Source organism: Equus caballus, chromosome 27 (assembly GCF_041296265.1).
Source record: "Equus caballus isolate H_3958 breed thoroughbred chromosome 27, TB-T2T, whole genome shotgun sequence".
In the NCBI taxonomy this organism is placed as follows: Eukaryota; Metazoa; Chordata; class Mammalia; order Perissodactyla; family Equidae; genus Equus; species Equus caballus.
This window is the reverse complement of record NC_091710.1, coordinates 31,565,023-31,584,922: the sequence shown is the minus strand read 5'-3', so window position 1 is coordinate 31,584,922 and position 19,900 is coordinate 31,565,023. Positions and strand designations below refer to the sequence as shown.

At 49.2% G+C, this 19,900-nt stretch overlaps 1 protein-coding gene across 14 annotated transcripts in view; it reads left to right on the top strand.

The window, feature by feature from the left end:
* RBPMS (RNA binding protein, mRNA processing factor) overlaps positions 1–18,304 on the top strand; it is a 172,248-nt gene extending 153,944 nt beyond the window's left edge. For 5 of the 14 annotated variants that reach the window (XM_070252732.1, XM_070252726.1, XM_070252728.1 and 2 more), the window contains 4 exons: positions 291–430; positions 2,453–2,522; positions 10,071–10,174; positions 16,748–18,304. In XM_070252732.1, coding sequence (XP_070108833.1) covers positions 291–430; positions 2,453–2,522; positions 10,071–10,085 — 225 coding nt within the window. In that variant the 3' untranslated portion in view covers positions 10,086–10,174; positions 16,748–18,304. Of the gene's footprint in view, positions 1–290; positions 431–2,452; positions 2,523–10,070; positions 10,175–10,738; positions 10,880–16,747 lie in introns of those variants that run through there. The other 9 variants (XM_070252742.1, XM_001915723.6, XM_070252737.1 and 6 more) reach the window with 6 other exon arrangements.
* Positions 18,305–19,900: the final 1,596 nt, after the last annotated feature.

Genomic DNA, 19,900 nt, shown 5'->3' with positions numbered 1-19,900 from the left:
CGTGTGAGACAGGTGGTCAGAGAGGCAGGAGTGGATGCACGGGAGATGAGGGCCTTCCTTCTTGCAGTCACCTTCACCGAAACAAGAATCATGCCATCCACTCTGTGGCTGCCCCCTTCCCCAGCCCCCGGTCAGCCCTCCCTCTTCCTGTGTCTCTTCTGTGAAACACCATCATGTCTTGGCCTCGTGGGCTCAGTACCCCAGCCCCACACCCAGGCAGCACCCAGTTGTCACCACTGCGCTCCTTCCATCCCGGTGCACACAGCCCCATCCTTCCACTGTGTGTTTAGGTTCCCAGCCCCCCACCTGCCACAGGGCTGTGCCCCCGTCCCATCCTTTACCTTTACCACCTGTCTCAGGAAGGCAGCTCCAACTCTGCCCTTTGCTTAGTGAGCAAGTGGATTCAGATGCACAAAGCCATAAGCCATGGGTAGGTATGAAATTTTTCTTTGTGTCTTTCTCTTTTGTCTTCTCCTCCCTTCTGCCCTCTCTCCCTCCTCCCCTGTACTCTACCCTTCCCCTCCCTTCTGGCCCTACCACCTCCCACATTTCCCCCCCGTTATTTCTCTTTCCTTTATCCTGCATATACTCCTAAATTCCCAAAGTAACTTGTTTTTTTAGCCTACCTGCATGTGAAGAGTTCTGGACCCTCTTGTCCCTTGTCCCTTTAATTGCTATGAGTATTGAAAACGACTGGCTCTGCCTTAAATGAGTGTCAGTATCTGCTGGTGGCTCCCGAGGTATACAGCTTTGCCGTCACAGTACAGGGACCCCATTCGAGCTGGTAATCTGATTTTCTAGTAATATCTGATGTCGTCCCCCAGGAGGTCTCTAATGCACAGCTGGCCCAATGGGTCCCCTGAGATGGATTCTTGGTGTAGGCAGAAGCTCAAAAATGCATCACTGGTCCTTTTTGAGCCCCCATTTCCCAAGGAAGTGAGGCCAGACGCCTCTCCCCCAGGTTGGGAAGGAGTCCCCCAGTATGACCCTCACTCTGCCAGAGAAGAAATGACCGCTCTGTGAGGAGGCCCGTGGGGTAGAAGGAAACTCCAAGGACTTCTGCATGTGGCCCAGGGCAGCAGGGCAGGGATTCTGTGTGGGCTTTCTCCAGGACGGCCCGGCTCTTAGGACCAAGGTGGGAGAGCTAGTGGAGCCTGAGACCTGGGCTCTGTGACCATGGGGACGTGATTCAGAGACCCAGACCTCAATTGAGTTCCCCACCAGTAAAATCAGGTAAGATGAGGCGGGGTGGCTTCATAATCCCCGGAGCCCCTGGTTCTGCTGAGCTGCCTCTCAGGCCTCAGGCCCCTGTTCCTCCACCCCAATCGGAATGCCCCATCATCTGTCTGCTCGGACTTTGGAGACCTGAATAAGGTGCCGTAGGAAAAGGGGTTCTGCAGCAAGAAATGTTTTATTAAACTACTGAAGTACATTTGTCACGGTAAAATTCCTTCCAGCATTGCATGCTATTCTAGAAACTTTCAGGTGAATGGGTGTGGGCCAGACCTGGTAAAAGCAGTCCTTCTCCTGCCACACTGGGGAGGATGCCGCTTCCCCGTGGGCCGTCCAGCCCTCTCCTGTGCAGCTTCCCCCTTTGTTGTAATTTACTCTCCCTGCCCCATCCCAGCTTCCTGTGTTGCTCATGGTGTGATGGGGCGGCCATCTCTCCCCAGTGTACACAGAGGAGCAGTATGCAAGCATCTCTTGCCTCCATCCAGGGCTTGGGGCAAAACTGACCTTTGTTAAAGCCAAAGTGCAGTTGCCCTTTTGTTTTTTTCACATTGTCCTCAAGTACAAGACCAGAACCTTCTGCCAAGTGGACAAAGTATCAGTCAATCCATTTGTGTTTGGGGCCAGCCTTCCACTTTGGAAACCTAATGGAAGAGATGGGGCTATGGGTCCTTCTCAGCAGAGTGGGCAGAGGGCACAGGGTTTCAAACACCACACAGTGCCAAGAAGCCAGAACCCCTTTTCTAAAAGAATAAGAGCAGAAGCTGAAGTCCGGCGACCACAGGCATGAATGGGTCATGAACCATCCCTTCCTTATCAAAGCAGATACATGTTTCCACATCCTGCTCAGAAAACCGTTAGCCAGCCTGCCCCCCAGCTTAGGTGTTGCTGAGTGAGTATGGAAGAAGGGGCTCACTGGGCCAGATTTTAGCCCAGCAGTAGCTCTTAACTGTGAAAAGGGAGATGGGAGCAGGGGAGCTGCTGGACCTCAGGTGCTCCTTGAGGTGGGCGCTTTCCTGAGAGGTTGGCCCCTGTACTCAGCAGCAGGTGTGGAAAATTTCTTTGGAGCTGCTCTGGCTCTTCTCAGCCCCTGGGGGGAGGATTGCCCACAGGCAGTCTCAGAACAGTTAAGGGGATGGCAGCCCAGCAGGATGCTCTGTGAGGAATGGGAGTGTCCAGTGGGAGCCCTGGTTCACAGCCTTATCCCTACATGTCTTTCCAGATGCGCTGGCTCCCTCCCTCCGAGGCTACTTCTCAGGGCTGGAAGTCCCGTCAGTTCTGCTGAATACTATGTAAGTACTTGGTTTCAGTAACATCTGTGTCAAGTGCTTAGATGAGCCTGGTCAAAGTGGACAGTCAGTGCCTGGGCAGCGCCATCCTGTCTCAGCACCCACACCTTCTGCACTTCCTGTGATTGGCCATCGTTGTTAAACTCACGCGAAGAACTCTGGCAGTGCCTTTCTTCGAGATTTTCACCTGGGATTGAGGGACAAGTGAGAGATGCTACTCTGCGTGAGTCCTAAGGAACCAAATCCTGGCCTTCCACTCCATAAACCAGCAGTTAGTGCTAGTTTGTGTAGGGCAGGTGTTGGGATATTTCATTACGTGATTGGAGTTCACCTGCTGCCAGCATTAAACAAAACCTTCCTCAAGCAACAGGCGTTAGTCATCTACTCATGTACAGAGGGCTTAATTATCGAGTCAGAGATTTTTCAGAATTAACTTCCCTGCACGCATGCATGCATATTGGAACTTTGGATAAGTTCTAATCTTCTTATTATACCTAATGTTTGTACGAAGGCAAACAGTCTACTGTTTTCAATAGACTTTCCTTAAAGTTTCTTATTGTGAAGGAAACAATATCCTGAATTGGCATCTTTAGGCCATTTTATCTTAGGCGTAGCCTTGCTTCAGAGAACCACCAAATGAATTTTTTCCCTGTAAATGTAGAATTTCTATAAATTCCAAATGCCTTCTTTACTTCAATATCTTGACTAAATTTCTGTTAAACACAAATCACTGTTACTCTGAACTCCAGTGTGGTGTGTGGATGTGGGGAGTCTCCCCTAGAGTAAAGTCTTTTAAATGTTGTCACCTTTCTCTTGGTTTATATCATTCCTTCACAAAGCAGGAAGAAACATGAGAATAGGGAGGGGCCAGACCGTCGTCCAGTTAGAAATGCTAGAGAGGCCAGGGAAAGTTGTGATGCCCCTGTCCCTCATGCTGACTCGAGAGTCACGGTCCTTTTCTTGCAGAGCTTCTATTCTAAGATGAAAATACTTACAAAAAACTAATGTTCTTTTTCTTCTTCCGCCATTAATACTGAGTCCTGTGTGCCTTTGTTAGATCATTTTAGGCCATTGAGACTCTTCTGAGGAGGTATTATGTGGGAAAAAACTGGCCTCTGCTCGACTTAGGTTCAACTTAAATGCAGAACTGTGTCAGACCACTCACAGGGAGAATACTGGAGAAATGGGAGGTGCTGGAGCTGGCCTTGCACAAGTGCCCTCTTCAGTGAGAAGGAAGGGGAGCACTGAATAGGATTTTCAAAGAATTCTGGGATTTACTTTCCACAGGCAAGTTACCCTATTAACCTGAAGTTGGGTCATGTCATCGTCATTTCAATTTCCAGGGTGACTGCTGAGTGTAGACTTCATTTGCTAAAGTTGTCACTACTGTAAGAGGTCAGCGCTTCCAGAGAGCTCTGGTCCAAAGTTAGAAGGAAGACTTTTTTATTGTGAAAGAAAGCCTCAACAAACAGGAGCATTAGTGATGAGTATCAGAGCATCAGAAATCCCACCAAAGATGATCAGACTGGCCCCATCAGTGCACTCATACTCTGACTAGTAAGGATTCTTTCTCTGGTGGTGGTAGTATTAAATAAGTCAAGGGATCACATTTCTCTGCTTTAAGACGTCAACTTCAGTAAGTTAGAATTGTACCTGTTCTTCCCCTAACCCAGCGTATTTCTGAGTGTGACCAAAGAACACTCATCCTAGGGGATTATCGTAGGCAGAGTATATAAATGCTGCCAAGGTCAGAGTTAAACAGATTTGTTTTCTGAAAAGATTCTCAGAACCTTTATAACAATATGAGCATCACGAATCCCTAAGATTAGGAAACTCTAGGATGCAATATTTCTCAAACTTATTTGAGACCAGGGAACCCTTTTTTCATGGAATCTTAGGAGACTAATGTTTTACATGGAGTATACTTTGAGAAACTGTGTCCTAAACTCTGAGCCAGAACCTAAACCAGTGGCATCCATATATATAGATCCTTGGACCAGTGGTTGTCTGTTACACTTTTCACTAATCTGTGATGATGGGGGGGAAAAAATCAAGACAATTAGTAGATTCTTTGCTTAAAGCAACTTGTATATGTCCCTTATTATGAAATTACGTTCTTCTGTTCTAGTACCCTTTTAAAATGAATGGTAGTGTTAATGAGTGGCAATTGTATTTTAAATGTACTTTATTACAAAAATTAAGTCCGCAGTCCATGGAAGATACCCAAAGTGTTTATTTTACTATTTTGTGAAGCCTAAGAGTTTGTTATTTAGGCGAGACTTCCCCCCCACCCAGAAAATACCATTTTTAAACTTTGAAGCATATGCTACGGTCTGTTAAGTCCAGGATTTCCTAAGTCCATGCTCCATATCCATATGCCCATAATTAATTTTTAGACTTAAGTTATGTATCCTCAACCCTTGTTTCTTCATTCAGAAAAGGTTTAATCATTTCATCATGTGGGAACCTCCCTCTACTATCAGGGTGATGTTGGGCCAGCTCTATCATGTTGCACAGCTCCAGAAGGCACAGTTCACATGCACCTCTCTCTTCCATGACGGGGTGTTTATCTATCAAGTTTGGGAGGTGGGTAGGTATTCATCTGGAGGTGTCTAGGACTAGACAACTGGAAATGCTGAAGCTCATGAAAGAGTTGATGGGTTGAAAGTAGAACTGGCATTCAGCATAAGCTCATAGTTGAGGAAGTTAATGAACTTGGAAGAGAGGTCAATGGGACAAAACCTTAAGGCTCACCTGCATCTAAGGAGTCAGCAGAGGAGGAGCCGCCTGCCAAGAATGAAGAGTGACGGGAGGGGTAGGTGGGGCATGGAGCCCAGGCAGGGCAGTGTTGAGCTGCTTGAGTCAGTGTCAAATACTGTAGGATAGTTAAGACGAGGAGACCTCCAAATTTGGCAGTTTAAGTTGGCATAGGATGATGGTGGCCTGGGGCCTATGGAAGGATTTTTTTAAGCATTTATGTAGGCCAAAAGGAAGACATGATCGTTAAGAAGTTGCATGGGTTCCAGCCAGAAGGATCCTGTGCTTTGTTTGTATCAGCTCACGTAGGTTTTTCCAAATCGTCCTTCCCCAAAGACCCGTCCCCCAGATACCTAGAGGTGGCAGTGGCTGCCAGAGAAGGACTAGCAGTTGCCCCTCTTTGGAAGTACGGCTTGTGGACCGCTGCAGGACCTGCATGAAGATGTAATGTCTCCTGGGGATGCATTGTTTGTTCTGAGATCAACTTTGGCCCTGGGCCAGACTCCTTCCTAGGGGTCTGGAGGGAGTGGAGGAGGGGAGGTGGTTAGGAAGGAGGATGGATAATTGTACCCATTACCACTGCACCTGGGGCTAGGACTCTGGTCTCCTATCCTGCCTGAAGTTAGACCAGCTCAGTGTGGATCCATTACTGAGGCTCCTTCTAGTCTCTTGGATCAAGTCCCTTCCAAGACAGTCTATGTAATCTTAGGGAAATGTAAATCAGTATTGAAAACAGTGGTGCTGATGAAAGAAAAGAAGCATCTTAGAGCAAAATGAGTCTCTCAAAAAGGCCAAATGAAGGGTAGTTGCCACCAGTGGCACCGCCACATGAACCTTCCTCCATTCTTCCAAGGGGGCTTCTCCCCGACATGGAAAGATGGCAACGGAATGAAAGACAAGAGAAGAAGTGACAGCTGTTCTTAGACATAACAATCTATGTGCAGATTGGTCATCATTTCTTCTGATGTGCGGAGTGTTGGGACGCTGCCCTTCCCAATCCTGAGTAGTCCAGGGCCTGCTCTTCTCAGGTCCTTCAAGGATTTTTAATTTACCCACTTTGATTTCCTATTTCTAATGGGAAATCAGTGACTAGACTAGAAAAGAAAAGAAAAGCTCTTTATTCTTTAAAGAAATATATAGTGCGTGTCTGCTATGTGCTAGATATAAAATTGTTCAAAACCAGGCTTGTGCCCCTAAGGAGCTGAAGTTCTAATGGTCGAGAGTTGTGGACACACATCTTAAAGAGAGAAGAAAGAGATTGCTCAGGATGCTCCAGGATGAGCCACTGTGAGGAAAGTTCCCAAGCCAGGGGTGCATGTGTGTGTGCGTGCGCGCACGCATACATGTGTGTACCTTCATCAGTGGCATAAGTGAGACTGTCAGGGCTGGATGTTATTGGTGTGTTCATTTGTTCAGCATCTTGCTAGATGGATGGTGTTTAGTCGGGCTACAAGCTGTGTCTGCGCATCACCAGAGTTTTGCTAATGGTCCAGTCATGTGGCAGAGAACCGCAGAATACATGATAATAATGGAAATGATCAATTGCCCAGATATGCCGAGAAGAGGAAAGCATGAGCAAGTGAATACCTCCTCACAGGGAAAGTCACACAGCTTTCCTTGTGGGATATCCAAATGTAGCTATACCAAAAAGAAAAACAATGAAAAGGGGAAGAGAGAGTTAGGAGTTGGGGTGGATGGGGAGGGTGTTCTTTAAGAACTCATCAATTCCTTGGTCATGGACCAAGACCACAGCCTAGAAATTATAAGCACACATTACAGCCACACCAAATTGGAGAAGGACATGGCAAGAGATAAGGGTGGAATTTGAAGCTGTTCCTCCCTTATGTTTAGTTTTGAGAGGAATGGCCTAGTCTCTGGCTGTGAGCATGAGGACCTTGGGGATGGAGCTGTCATCAGCAGAGCCCCAGGTGCTGGATGTCAAGACAGAGCCTGGAGCTCAGCAGTGAACAGAAGCAGATGAGAGCCTTGCCCTCATGCAGCTGCCATTCCGTAGCAGGGAGAGGATGGCTAATAAAATAATAAGATAAATGCACTAGGTCAGATGGTGAGACGTGCTAAGGAAAAAGCAAGGCGAGGTGACGGGGAGAATATGGTCTGGAGGGTAACGGCCTTGGCGGGGGCTTCATTTCCCCGGGGAGCAGAGGAGTCCCGGCCAGCCTGTACTTCCCGTCGAGCGGAGACCCCGAGCTTTCCCAGATTTATATAGGCCTCCTTTCTCAGAATAGACCTCACTGTACTCAAGTTTGGAGAATAATTTAACTTCTCCAGTCTGCTCCTTCTTGCCTCCTGTTTGCTAAATCAGAGTAAATGGGTTGAAATGCAGCAGGCTTGAGCTGGGGGAGGCTTCCCGAGGCCTTGGTGGAGAATGCCCAGGCAGCCCGTGCACTTCGCCTCCATGTGCTCATGAATTAGCCCTTCCCAGAGAGGCTTCTCTGTGTTCCCAGTGAGGACACGCGCCCTGGTTCTGATCCCCCTGAGCCTGGAGTCTGTTCTACTTCCTATGTGAGTTTTAAGTAGGAAGAGGTCTGAAAACCTGCCCCCTGCCAGGTACTATGGCGGGCGTCCCTTCCAGCCCCTGCCGCATCCTCCAGGCTTTGTAAGTTAAAGCACAACAGACATCTGCTGACCACACAAGCCCTCAGTGAGCTCATCTCCAACCAAGACCGTTAGGATAACCCAAGGCAGTCAAAGCTGTGTCTCCTCCTTCTCCCCATTATCTGTTTTCTTTGAGTCTTGCTGAGAGATCTTCGAGACTCCTGAGCATATGCACCAGGAGAGTGGCCTGACTGGTCCCCGGAAGAAGTTCAAGGAGGGTGGCCACGTGTTAAGACCAGGACACTGAGTCTCGGCGGCTCCACAACTCCCGAGAGCGATTGCAGGTCAGGTCCACCTACGGGAGCCTCTGCCCCGACCTCCCACATCCATCATCTTTCCTACCTGGCTAAAATGGAAGTTCACAGGGCCTATGTACTCCCCATGAAGTTAGAAATGAACGCATTTGGACTTGCCTCTGGTGTCTTATGGTCTTGGAGGAGTCATCTCTCAAGGTCTCTGTAGAGCAGACTCTGGTACCTGCATTCTCTCTGCCCACCAGGTGAGCCCCGGTGTGCAGACAGGTTGAGTTGGTGTAATAACTGTGCAAAGAGCAGCTCGGTGATAAAACCCCGTGTTCGCAGAGCCCGGGGCAAGAGCTAGGGTCCTAGTACTTTTAATTCATCAGTCCTGAGTCATACTGATTAGCTTAAGCCCAGGGGCCTAGAGGAATCTGGTCAGCAGTGGGATTTCTTAAACAACAGGCATCCTAAAATGCAGCCCCGGTCGGGCAGTCCCAGGAGGTGCCTCGGTCTGCTGCTGCAGGCGCTCCCTTCCTCCATGTGTGCTCTTGGCAAGTGTGGACAGGGCTGGGAGAAGCTGTGTGAGCTGATAGGTTTTGTTTACAAAGACGAATATTTATTTTCCTCTCCTCAAATAACCCAACATTTACTGGGAAACTAGAATCACATCAACTCATCTTTTAATGTTTTTATAATAAAATTCTGGGGAAAGCTTTTTCCTTCTTAATTCTGAGAAGAGAGATGTCCTAGGAAGGCAGCCTTTCCTTTGGCCCTCACCTCTAATCCTGGAGGTGGATGTCAGCACAGGCACAGTCCCTGCTGAACCCCAGAGGGGCACGGGGTCTCCCTCTGGAGGGGCAGCTTCCTGCCAGCAAACCAGAGAGACCCTTAGGGGGAGCTCAGCGTTGCAGCAGTACGTGTGCACTCCTGTTCACGAAGCCTGCGTGCCGGAAACAGCCTCTCCATCTGCAGAAAGGAGAGCAGCGCTGGCCAGGCTGAAAATTCGAGAAATGTTAGTAGGGAGTAGAGCCACTGGCATCCACGTGCAGGGAGTTAGGCTTCCTTCCTCGGCACCAGGAATTCTTGTGAAAACTAGCTGCCTCAGAAACAGCCATGCCTGCAAAAAGAATATTAAAAATTTATTATTTGCTGGGTCCCTGCACCTTCATATTTCAAAATTCTCAGACCCTAGGGAAAAGCAGGATATATTCGCAAATGTTTCCTTTTGCTTTTTGTTTTCCAGTGGGTGCTTGGAGCAAAGTTTAGCTCATCGGTGCACAGGATTCTCCTGGAGAATTGCTTCGGTGGCCGTGGGCTGACCAAAGTTGTTACTGTGCTCTGGGGCAGCCCCTGGAGGTGGTTAGGTTTCAGGCTCTTCCTCTTCTGGGAGGCCTCAGGTCCTGTGCCTTTTCTTGACAGAGCTTTTGGACAGTCCGGGGGCCAGCCCAGAGGCCGTGTGGGCAGAGGCTGTGCCTCCCTGGCCAGGCAGCCTCCTGCTGCTGCTGCCCCTGAGGCATTTACACCCTCACGCTCTTTAGGAAGGTGTGAGGCAGATGTCACCCCCCCCCCACACACACACACACACACACACGCTTGTCCCCAGGCCTTGCTGCCAGGGAGTTCCTGGGAGCCACACCCCTGCTTGGGTACTTGCCCCGGCCCCTGAGAGCCTCCTCTCACTTGCTCCCCCATATCCCAAGCTCATCCTAAGCTCGCTGTCCTGGCCCAGGGCTTTTCATGCCACTGATGTAAGGTTGTTCTCAAGTGGTGCTTGTCCTTAGCTCTGCAGCAGAGGCCATTGGTCCCTTGGCCTTTGACTGACTCACTCTTTGCCCTCGGGACAGGCTGGTCTTCAAGGCCCAGGGAACCCCAGCAGCAGGCCAGGCTGCGCATGGAGATGACTGTGCACTGTTGATGGTGATCTCTTTCTCCATCCCAGGTTCCAGGTGTGTGATGGTGGCTGCAGTCTGTCTTGTGGGTATTAACGCAATCTCCAACAGTGGCTACTGTTCTCGAGCTGTTCTGCGAAACTGGAGCGTGCTGGTGAGTTCCAAAGTCAGGGGCTGAACAGGCCCTCTGGAGAAGCAGCATGTCCTGGGCAGGGCACAGCGGTGTAGACCAGTGTGGTTGGGACCGTCACACCAGCATCACCTGGAAGGGAACCCCAGACCTCTTGGGGAGGGGCCCCCTCACCCCGGGTGGTACCACCTCTCCAGGTGAACGTGATCTAGGTTGAGACGTGCTGGTGTGGAGTGCTCGGGTCAGAGGTGCTTTTCGTTACCTCCCCCAGCCATGGCCTGCTCAGGGAAGATCGTCCCAGGATAGCAGGTGAGAGTTTTACAAGCTCTCAAACCACATCACTCCAGTACTTGGTCCTCACCACAGCCTTCCTAGGCTGGGCTGATGCCGAGGTCAGGCTGTCAACACCTGCTCATCCAGCAGCATCGTGGAATGAGATGCCCCCCCTTTAGGGAAAAGCTTCATTTATCTGTAAATGCCCTTAAGCCTCTTTTTGGAAATTAACCATTTTGGTGGAAATCTTTTTCAGATGTAGTACATGTATATTCCTCCTGACTTATTAATCCAATTATTCTGACTATATTGCAGCCCTTTCTTGGTGACTCGGGGACAGGTTCATGAGCCTCTTCAGAAATAGAGTGATGATTGATTGCCCTTGGGCAGTAACTGAATTGTGTCGGATCCTCACTGAATTCCTCCAGACTGCTGGGCTCTTCTAGTGGGTGATGATTTTGGTGATTTGTCCATCTTTTCAGTTGACACCAGCTGTTACTTCTTAGTTCATCCGCTTCTAGCAGTAAGTGTAGTCTTAAAACTAACATAGCATTCCCAGAGGTGACCTGCCTGCCAGGCACCACATGCAGGGGCTTCTGGTCTCTTTGAAAAGCTTGGCCTAGAACAGCTGGAATGCCAGGGGCAGGCCAACAGTGGGTATGTCTCAGCCCAAATAAGGTGGCAAATTTCATCCCTACGAGGGGCCTATAAAGAAGAGATGAGTCAGAAAGAGGGCAAGATTCCTGCTGAGGACAGAGAACCAGGCAGTTCTGGCCAAGGAGATCATTACTACATATTTGGGGCTTAAGTAATTTCCTGCTCAGAATAATACCTTTCGGGGCCTGTCCAGAGGGACACACGGCCAGGGTGTATGGGTTTGCAGCCCGCCTCCCCGCTGCCTGCACGGGAAGCCAGCAGCCTGCACTTGGGGTCTATTTTCTCCCGCCATCTGTATCACACTAACCAGACTTATCGACAGGTAAACGTTTTCCACATCACATAGGGCAGCTGATATTCATCCCACTAATTCCATAGCCTTTGAATTTTTTAGATTTTCCTTTTGTCATGCTTCCGAATAGCAATGCCCATGATATTACCAATATTACCACTCAGTAAAATTTTTTTAAAAGACAAGATTTTGTTGGGTTTTTTTCCCCCTTCTCTGGAGAAATTTAAAGACCAATTAAAAGCCCCCCATACAATTTTTTGGAAGCAGGTTAGAATAATGATTTTTTAAAATGCAGTAAATTGACCCAAACATCAGTCGTTCATGGCACCTGCAGATGAGCCCAGACTGGCGGCAGCAGCAGCTGTCTTCATGCAGACAACGGGAGGGCCTACTGGGGAGGAGACCCGCGCCACTGTCCTGGGCAGCCAGACACCCCAGACAGGCCTGAGGAGGTGGGGCGGCTGCCCAGCACGGGCCAGGTGGGGAGAAGGGTGTCTTTGGCACTAGCCACATTCATGCTGGGGCTCACCAGTTCTGGGCATCCAGGGCCGACAAGAATGAGTCTGGAGGCAGCTTTCCTTTTCCCAAATCTGAAGTCGATGACAGTCCTTACGGCCTGCCCTGGGGGGAGCAGAGAGAGGCCTGGCCTAGGAGGAGCCTGCCGGCTTGTTGGTAGAGGGGTGGGCGGGATGCGTCTGTAGCACAGGGAGGGGTTGCTCACTACTGAAGACTGAGCCATTCTTGTTCATTAAAAGCCCTAAGTCATATGATATGTCCCATGTTTGCTGGGAGTTAGACGGAGGGGAATATTCCTTATCTGGCTTTTGATAAAAATGACTAAATCTTAGAGAATTTCTTGGGGAAGAAGTCATTAGTAAAGAGGTTAAGTATTTGTAGATGGATTAGGGGAAAATAGAGAAAGAATATTCTTGTTGCTGAGAGGAAAGGCTCACGGGGATTCAGACAGACAGACTCTGACTTAGCAACGAGGAAAGCAGAGTCTGGGAAGAGCAGCCTGGGCCTGGATTGCTCCCCTGGCGGCCGCAGGCACCCGGCCCCACAGCCGTCAGCAGCTGTCCCCAAGTGCTGAGGGCCACATGCTGATCTTTGTGATCAAGGACAACTGAAATGGAATGTTTTAGAATTGTATAATATTCCTTAAGACATCAGGAGCCATTCTCTATTGTCTTCAATTGGGACAGTTGCGACCTACCTCAGACAAGATTTCTTGCATGTATTTCCCTCCCTTGTTTATCCTGTCACATGCATGTCATGTTGACCCCCTTTCAGGAAAGGCTCTGTGAGGAGAATCTGCTCTCTAAACAGCCTGACACTCCCACCCCACCCCCACCCCTCCACGGTGCCGTGTTCCCGGATGTCTTCGCATTCTGTTTAACATGTCCTTGTTAATACATTCCAAGGTCTGAACTCCGTTCCTTGCTAAACCCCTTCCTTGTTTACAGGGACTGAAATAGCCACATTTTGACCTTCTGTTCAGTCTGGGAACATCTATGGCAATGTGGACGCATTCTTTTCCCATGTGAGAATTACATTTACACAGCACAGTTATGGAAAAGCTCAGGAAACCATAGACTCTCAACCCCCTTCTTCTCTCTTCCCTCCTCCCTTCCATGTTCTTTTTCACTTCGAAAGATCAGCCTTTCTAATCAGCCCAACTTAACCAGACCTGTACACCTTGCTTCTTCCTGCTCAGGGGTCCAGGAAGAAGGGGACAGACTACTGTGAGGTCGCGGTGGGTTGCTTATTGCCTGGGAAAGCTGGAGGCGCCCCCCCCATCTCCCCAGGATCAGCTTCCCGTAGAAGGCCCCCATCGACGCCAAAGCTGCCCAGCAGAGGTGCTCAGGGCGCCACGGGACCAGTGTGCAGAGCCCAGCGTGGGTCCTTGGGCACAGTGTCCTGGCTCTCATTCCAGGGCATTATCAAGACTAGGGCCGGGGTCTCAGTGCCACATACCATTAAGGGCGTATTGTTCCCATTTCATTTGCCCAAGAGTCCAAGTATCTGAATTTTTGCTACATGCAAGGTGTCTGGGGTGGAGGAGGGAAGAGATAGTCTTAGGGAGGAAAATAATCCAGGATAATACTTGTGAAAGCCAAACAAGTGGCCTGGACAGTGAGAGCTCCTGGTAAGAGTTCAGAGGAGAAAGACCTGCAGGCCGAAGGGATAAGGAGAGGCTGGAGGAAGCGGGGCTTAAACTGAGTTTTGAAAGATAGTAGGGTTTGTGTATGCTGAGGAGGATTAGAACAGAAAGGAGGAAGCGAGAACATACAAGCATGTTCTTGTTGAAAGTGGATTGTGACCAGGCTTCTGAGGGCCTTGAGGGGCGTATTAGGGATTTGGGTTTTGGGAGGCATTGGAGAGATCTGAGCAAGGGGGAGGTGTTTTAGGAATCTTTGTCATCTTGCTGCCCAGGGCAAAATGAATGAAAAGTCAAGTGAGAAACACAAACCAGGAGAGGCAAACCCAGGATGGTGGCGGTGGCGTCGGGAAGTAAGAGTGATCTAAAAGAGGAGGCTGAGTCGGGGTAGAGCGGCACCAGGTGCTAGACGGAGGGACAAAGAACAGGCAGAGGGGTCAGGTGCCAGGGCCATGTTAAGGCAGATGGTGAATCTGGGTTTAGACATGTTGCCTTTGAGGTTCTGGCAGAAATGTCTGGGCCAAATCTGATAGGAATGTCCAGGACCTGGTAGTGGAACCAGAAAGGAGCCAGGGCTAGCAACGTGCATTTGCCCAAAGACGGTTGCTGAGCTCTACAGAGAAGAAAGCAGAAGTAGACCAGCCAGGCCCCCTGCCACTCAGCCGAGGGCTGGCAGAAACCACAGGGCCTTGGTCCATCCTAAACCAGTGGGCCCAGCCCACGGGAAGAAGCGATCACCTGTGGCAGAGGCTCCTTTGCCCACTCACTCAGCCCCCTCTCCCTCAGTCCCTGAAGGCAGTGTGGCAGCTTTGGTTTCAGGCCGTTGGTCTTGATGCTGCCTGACCACTTCCAGTTTCAGCTGCTTTCCCAAGATGGCCCTCTCCAAGCCTGTGCTCTGTAAGAGGCCCTTGGCAGTGTACAGGCCCCTTAGGATCCCAGAGTCCAAGGGCTGCTGAGTACTGTCCCCTGTGAATTGTTCCAAAGTAAAAACAGCCGTAGAGTGACTGCTGTTCCTCAGAAACGGTTTCTTGGAATCAACACACACAGCTTGGGCTGCTGGCGCGAGGTCAAGTTTGGGATGACGTGGAACTTGTCATTTTAGGCCTGACAAGCTGAGAATGTGGGGGAAGGAAACTGGGCCTTGTCTCCACTTCCTCTAAGCTGGTTTCTCTCCTCTGTTGATGTAAAGTGACTGGGGAATTGCGGGAGAGGGGGGCGTCGCCTCTTCATGCTCTCAAGGGGAGGCTCCTTTGACAGTTCAAGGGCAGCAGATCCGGCATTCATGGGGATGTGAGACAGGCCAGGGCTCGTGGGCCCATAGTTCCCTGCATCCTGACCCCGTGGAAAAATGCCCCAAGTCTGGGCACTCTCTTAGTCCTGCCACCCCTGGGGCTGCGCCATGCTGCATGCACCAGGATCGTGGGATCCCGGCACCCCGCCCCCTGCCGGGTAGAAATCAGAGTGTAGCAGAAGAGATACAGCTTTCGAGAGGGTTCGTCTGCTGGCCCCACTCACTAAGCATCACAGGACATGTGACCTGTACCAAAGATGGCATGTCCCAGCCCACTTAGATTTCTCCATCCTGGAACATCTGGCAAGGGGGGTGGGGGCGGTGTTGATCCCTCTGCTGTGCTGGGCATCAGGGGAGGCAAGGAGTCAGAAAGTGAGATTCCTGAAGGAATTTACCTCTTCCTTCACTCCTGCTAGACAAATCCTCCTGTTTCAGAGGATTCTGCTGAGAAAGTAAAGGGGGGAGGTGGGGCTGTGTGCCACGCCTCCCAGAGCTTGAGCTGAGAGCATTTCCAAACTCTAATTTGGCCTTTCTCTATAATAAGCATCATTAAATTGATGTGCTGCCAGGACTAATGAAATGGTTGCAACAAGCCAGAGAGACAGGTAGGTGTTATGCTGACATTACAGATGAGCTTCTGGATGTCCAGACCCCTTCTCTTGAAAGCTACACCCTGATTTCTGCCCAGGGGTTTTTCGTGACCCATAAGTCTGTGATAATTATATTGGGTCTTCTGACTTTTGGCCCATTATTATTTGCACCCATCTGTACTGTCATCTACAAACTAGGCTATGACAAGATAGACTGGCTCACAGTCCAGATGCAGATGCAGCCGGCACTGTGTACAATCCTCAGATGGAACTTAGCAAGATCGTCCAAGTAGCTGCGTTTGAGAGTGCTCATCTAGATCTGTTTCCGATTTCAGGAATTACTGCTAAATCCACCTTTTCCCACATAGCTAACTAGGACGTTTATATGGGTTGTTATCAGTAATGATGCTTTTTTCTTTATAGCTTCCTCCCACACACAAATAAGCATTTCCCCGCACAGAGTTCTAGTGTGTGCTGATATACTTCAGCATAGACCTCTTCTACAACCACAGATTCACGTGAGTCTGACGTACTGATAAGATGGCGAGAAAACAAGGGACTTGAGAGTTAGAGACAAGTGCAGGTGCACCTCAGAGATAGTGTGGGTTTGGTTCCAAACCACTGCAATAAAGCGAGTCACAGGAACTTGGTGGTTCCCCAGCGCATGTAAAAGTTATGTTTACACTATTCTGTAGTCTATTAAGTGTGCAATAGCATATGTCTAAAAAAGCAATGTACACAGCTTAAAAAATGCTAACCATTATCTGAGCCTTCAAGTCGTAATCTTTTTGCTGGTGGAGAGTCTTGTAAAAAACGCATTATCTGTGAAGCACAATAAAGCGGAGCACAATAAAATGAGGTCTGCGTGTAAAATGAATGACAGACTGATGGTAGAGGTTTTACAATGCAGCCTTTACAGAAGCGAAGCCAGACACAAACGAGCTGAGATGTATTTAAGAAACTCCTGGGACCAGGGTGGGACTCTGCCAAAGTCCCCTTTTTCTGTCACAAAGCAAAACAAATATGAGCATTTCCTTGCAACTGCAGGAAAAGGAAGTCTTGAAAAGTTCCCAGTCAGAGATAAGTGGAAATTAAATCTATATTCCGCACATATCTAGGGTGAGACCACTGATACTCTTGTGAGTGGGCGTTACTGGAGGGTCAGTGCGTATATTCTAAGCTGTTATATACAGACACCCATGGTCTTTTGTAGGGATTCACCCGTGCACGAATTCTCCCAGCCGCAGGCCCCTCCCAACACAGCCCTGCAGTGAGGAGCAGGCACTGCGCACACCTGTGAGCCCTGCTCCCCTTATCCATTTTCTTTCTGTTTCAGGCTTGAAAAACCTTGCCCAGTTTTGATCCCTTCAAGACTTTGCCACAGCCTCTATCACACATCTGTTTTTCTTGAAGAAAAAAAATATAATAAAAATGTTTTACTCTTTTACACTGTATAATTGTAAGAAATAGTGTGTTATTTGTGAATGCATGGCCTGACGTACATTTCTGTACAGTTGAGATATTTTCAAATGAAACATAAAAGATGTCAACAATAAAACCGAGAGAGTGAGTATTTTTATATCAAACATTTTAAGTATGACAGGATGGAGGATCTTACACTGGGTTGGATCACAATTTTTGTGCTTGACTTTGAATGCTTGTAATTAAAAATATCTATTTTTTCCCTCTAAAATAAGCTGCATGTTTGGGGCATGTTTTTAAATGTTATCAAAATTGCCGGAATCGTATGGTGAATGTATAGGAAGTCTGTTTGCCTGGCCTGATCCAGGGTAAGTCAGTGCCGTGGCGTGAGATGTGAGGACAGACCCGTGCTGTCTGCAGGACTAGGCGCACACTCCAGTCCCAGTAGGATGTCCCTGCACGACAATCAAAAGCCTCCAGGGCTTTCTGCCAGGGCGGCGTGTTCACAGCTGGGCACAGAAGCCTTTCTTTGGTACAAATTCCTGAGGAGGACGTGCCCTTAGAAAGCCCTGGCCGCTCCAGAGTGACTAGAGAAACTGTGCCGAGCGGTGGGTTTTGCCATTTTCTTACGTTGCTCTTTGACAGCACGCATACCCCGCAGTGGACGTCAGACTGTCTCACTGAGAAGGGGAAACTGGCTTGAGAGGCTGGCTGGCTTTACCCAACCTGCGTGGCTGCAATGGGCAGCTCACATCGCCCAAGGGATTTTGCAGAACACTGGGTGAACTGAGCTGGTGCTCTGGGTCTTGGCAGCACCGCGCCCGTTTAAAACAGTATCCTGATTCACATGTGCTCACTGTGGTGTTACCTACACCCCAGCGCACGGACAGGGTGCGGCCGGAAGGAATACTGTTGAGCTGGCTCAAGACTTCTTCAGACCCAAAGTCAGTCTTGTGTCATAAACTGACACATTTCCAAAGTCTGCGACTGTCTCTCCTTGTTATAGAAGAGCCATGTATAAAAATGTATCGATCTAAGAATTTCCAACTGCCAACAGCTAAGCATGATCGCAGCTCTCTTACTGACCTGCTCACACTGTGCTGAAGATTTCCGTGTTCTAATGATTACATCATTGGTTTGGGGGTATTTTTGTTTCATTATTTTCCATTAGAAATAAAGATGTCAAGAAGCTTTTAAAGGTCATCATAAAAAACAAAAAACTGACAAGAAACACCAGGGGTGAGGGCACTTCCCTTCGCCGGACACGAAGGGACGGGCAGTCACAGCAGCGTGCCCCACTGGGTTGCAGCCCTGCATACGTGCCAGCACCGCCTGGCTCTCGCTGAGACTTCTGTACTCGTTTCTAAGCAAAACAGAGCAACTTCCACACAGTCTATTATGCTTTTATAAACTGTTTAAAGGTACTTTTCTATTGTCATTTATAAAAATAAAGTGCTTATTCCAGCCGTCACACCATTGCTTGGCAAATTCCTTTGTGGAAGATCAACCCAGTGCGTTCCCCACTGCAGCCCAGGGCCAGTGGATTTCTTGCCCATTTTCAGGCACTGACAGAGCTGAGCATTGGCCCTTGAGCTAAGGACAGAGAGACGAAAGGAGGAAACAGATCGGGCTGGGAGAGCAGAGAAGAACCTCTGCAGATGCTCTCCTGTGGGCACATGGTGACTGACACCTGCGGCCCCGGCAGGAGGCTCTCAAGGCCAAGTCACACTCCTGATGCCTTTCACCGCCCCTGCTGACTCCCATCCACCTCAGCCTGCAAAGCCTTAGCTCAAGATTATCAGAAATCTGGAAGGGCTCATTTATGGTTTTCTGCCGACATAAATATTAAGTGATAAGCCAGGCACTGATGGCTAAGACAATGAAGTGTTTTATGTACACTCTCACCAACCCCTCTTCCCCCAAAAGAGGGAGGGGGGAAACACTGCAGTGCTCAATTCCAGGTAGTGGCAACAAGCACTAGTAACTCTCAGTCTTCTTGGGCACTGACGTTGGTCCTGTCGTTTGACCTCACATCCCTTTTGCAAAGGAGGCCATCCACCAAAAGCAGGTCCCGGTCACAGCCTTCTATTACCCTGGAGCCTGCGTACGACAGTAGAAAACCAATACGCGGCTTTCTGTAGCGCTGCCAGGCTTCGAAGGCCACACCCTAGGATGGCTCCAGGACAGGCGGCTTTGCCTTCAGCCTGTCTGTGACCCTCCAACTCAGAAGCACATGAGATTGGCCAGACAGCCTAGGAACTGAGGGCAGCTCCCCCTGCAGGAGATTTCCTGCCTCTCCAGCCTGCCTTGGGCCATTTCCATCCCAGTCAGTGGCTGAACAGTGACTTCCATGTGTTTTGTCACAAGGGGCCTTGGGATGGATGGATGGATGGATGGATGAATGAGCACACCAGTCATCACTGTACTGATGGTCCTTAGTGATGTGCATGTGACAAGTCTGGATGGTACCAATTTAGTGTGAACTCCAGATATATTCCCACTGACCCAACAGTTAAACACCAGCTTCATTCCAATCTGAAAAACTGCCTTTTCTGCCACTCTAGTGAAGCAGTGGGTCTTCTGGAACTGGGAACTTGGAGTAAGAAAAAGGTAGGTCGGTCTGTTCCCTCTTGCTTACGTGCATCATGTCCCAGTTTGTAGGGTCCAGAAGATGGTAACTAAGCCATCATTTTGTTTCATTATCAAGTGAACCCTGGGGATGGAAGATGTGCCACTTGTGAACACAAGACTAATATGGCTATAAAACTGGCATCTACAATTAAATACTATGCTCTACACCTCTGTAAAAACTACAAATTAAAGGAATTTGGAAAAGAATCTTAAAACTTGCAAAATAAAGTCATACTTCCGGTTAATCACATCTAGGATACAAATTCACCGGACCCAGTGCTTACATGTTGGTCGGACCTACTTTCATGGGACCAATTTGCAATTATTACTGCCCTCATCTCTGAGGTTCCCCCAACCCCTGGTACCCATGGCGTCTTTGGGTCCTGAGCTGTGCGGCATAAGGAACTCTCTTGAGAATGAAGGAGGCATGGCTTGG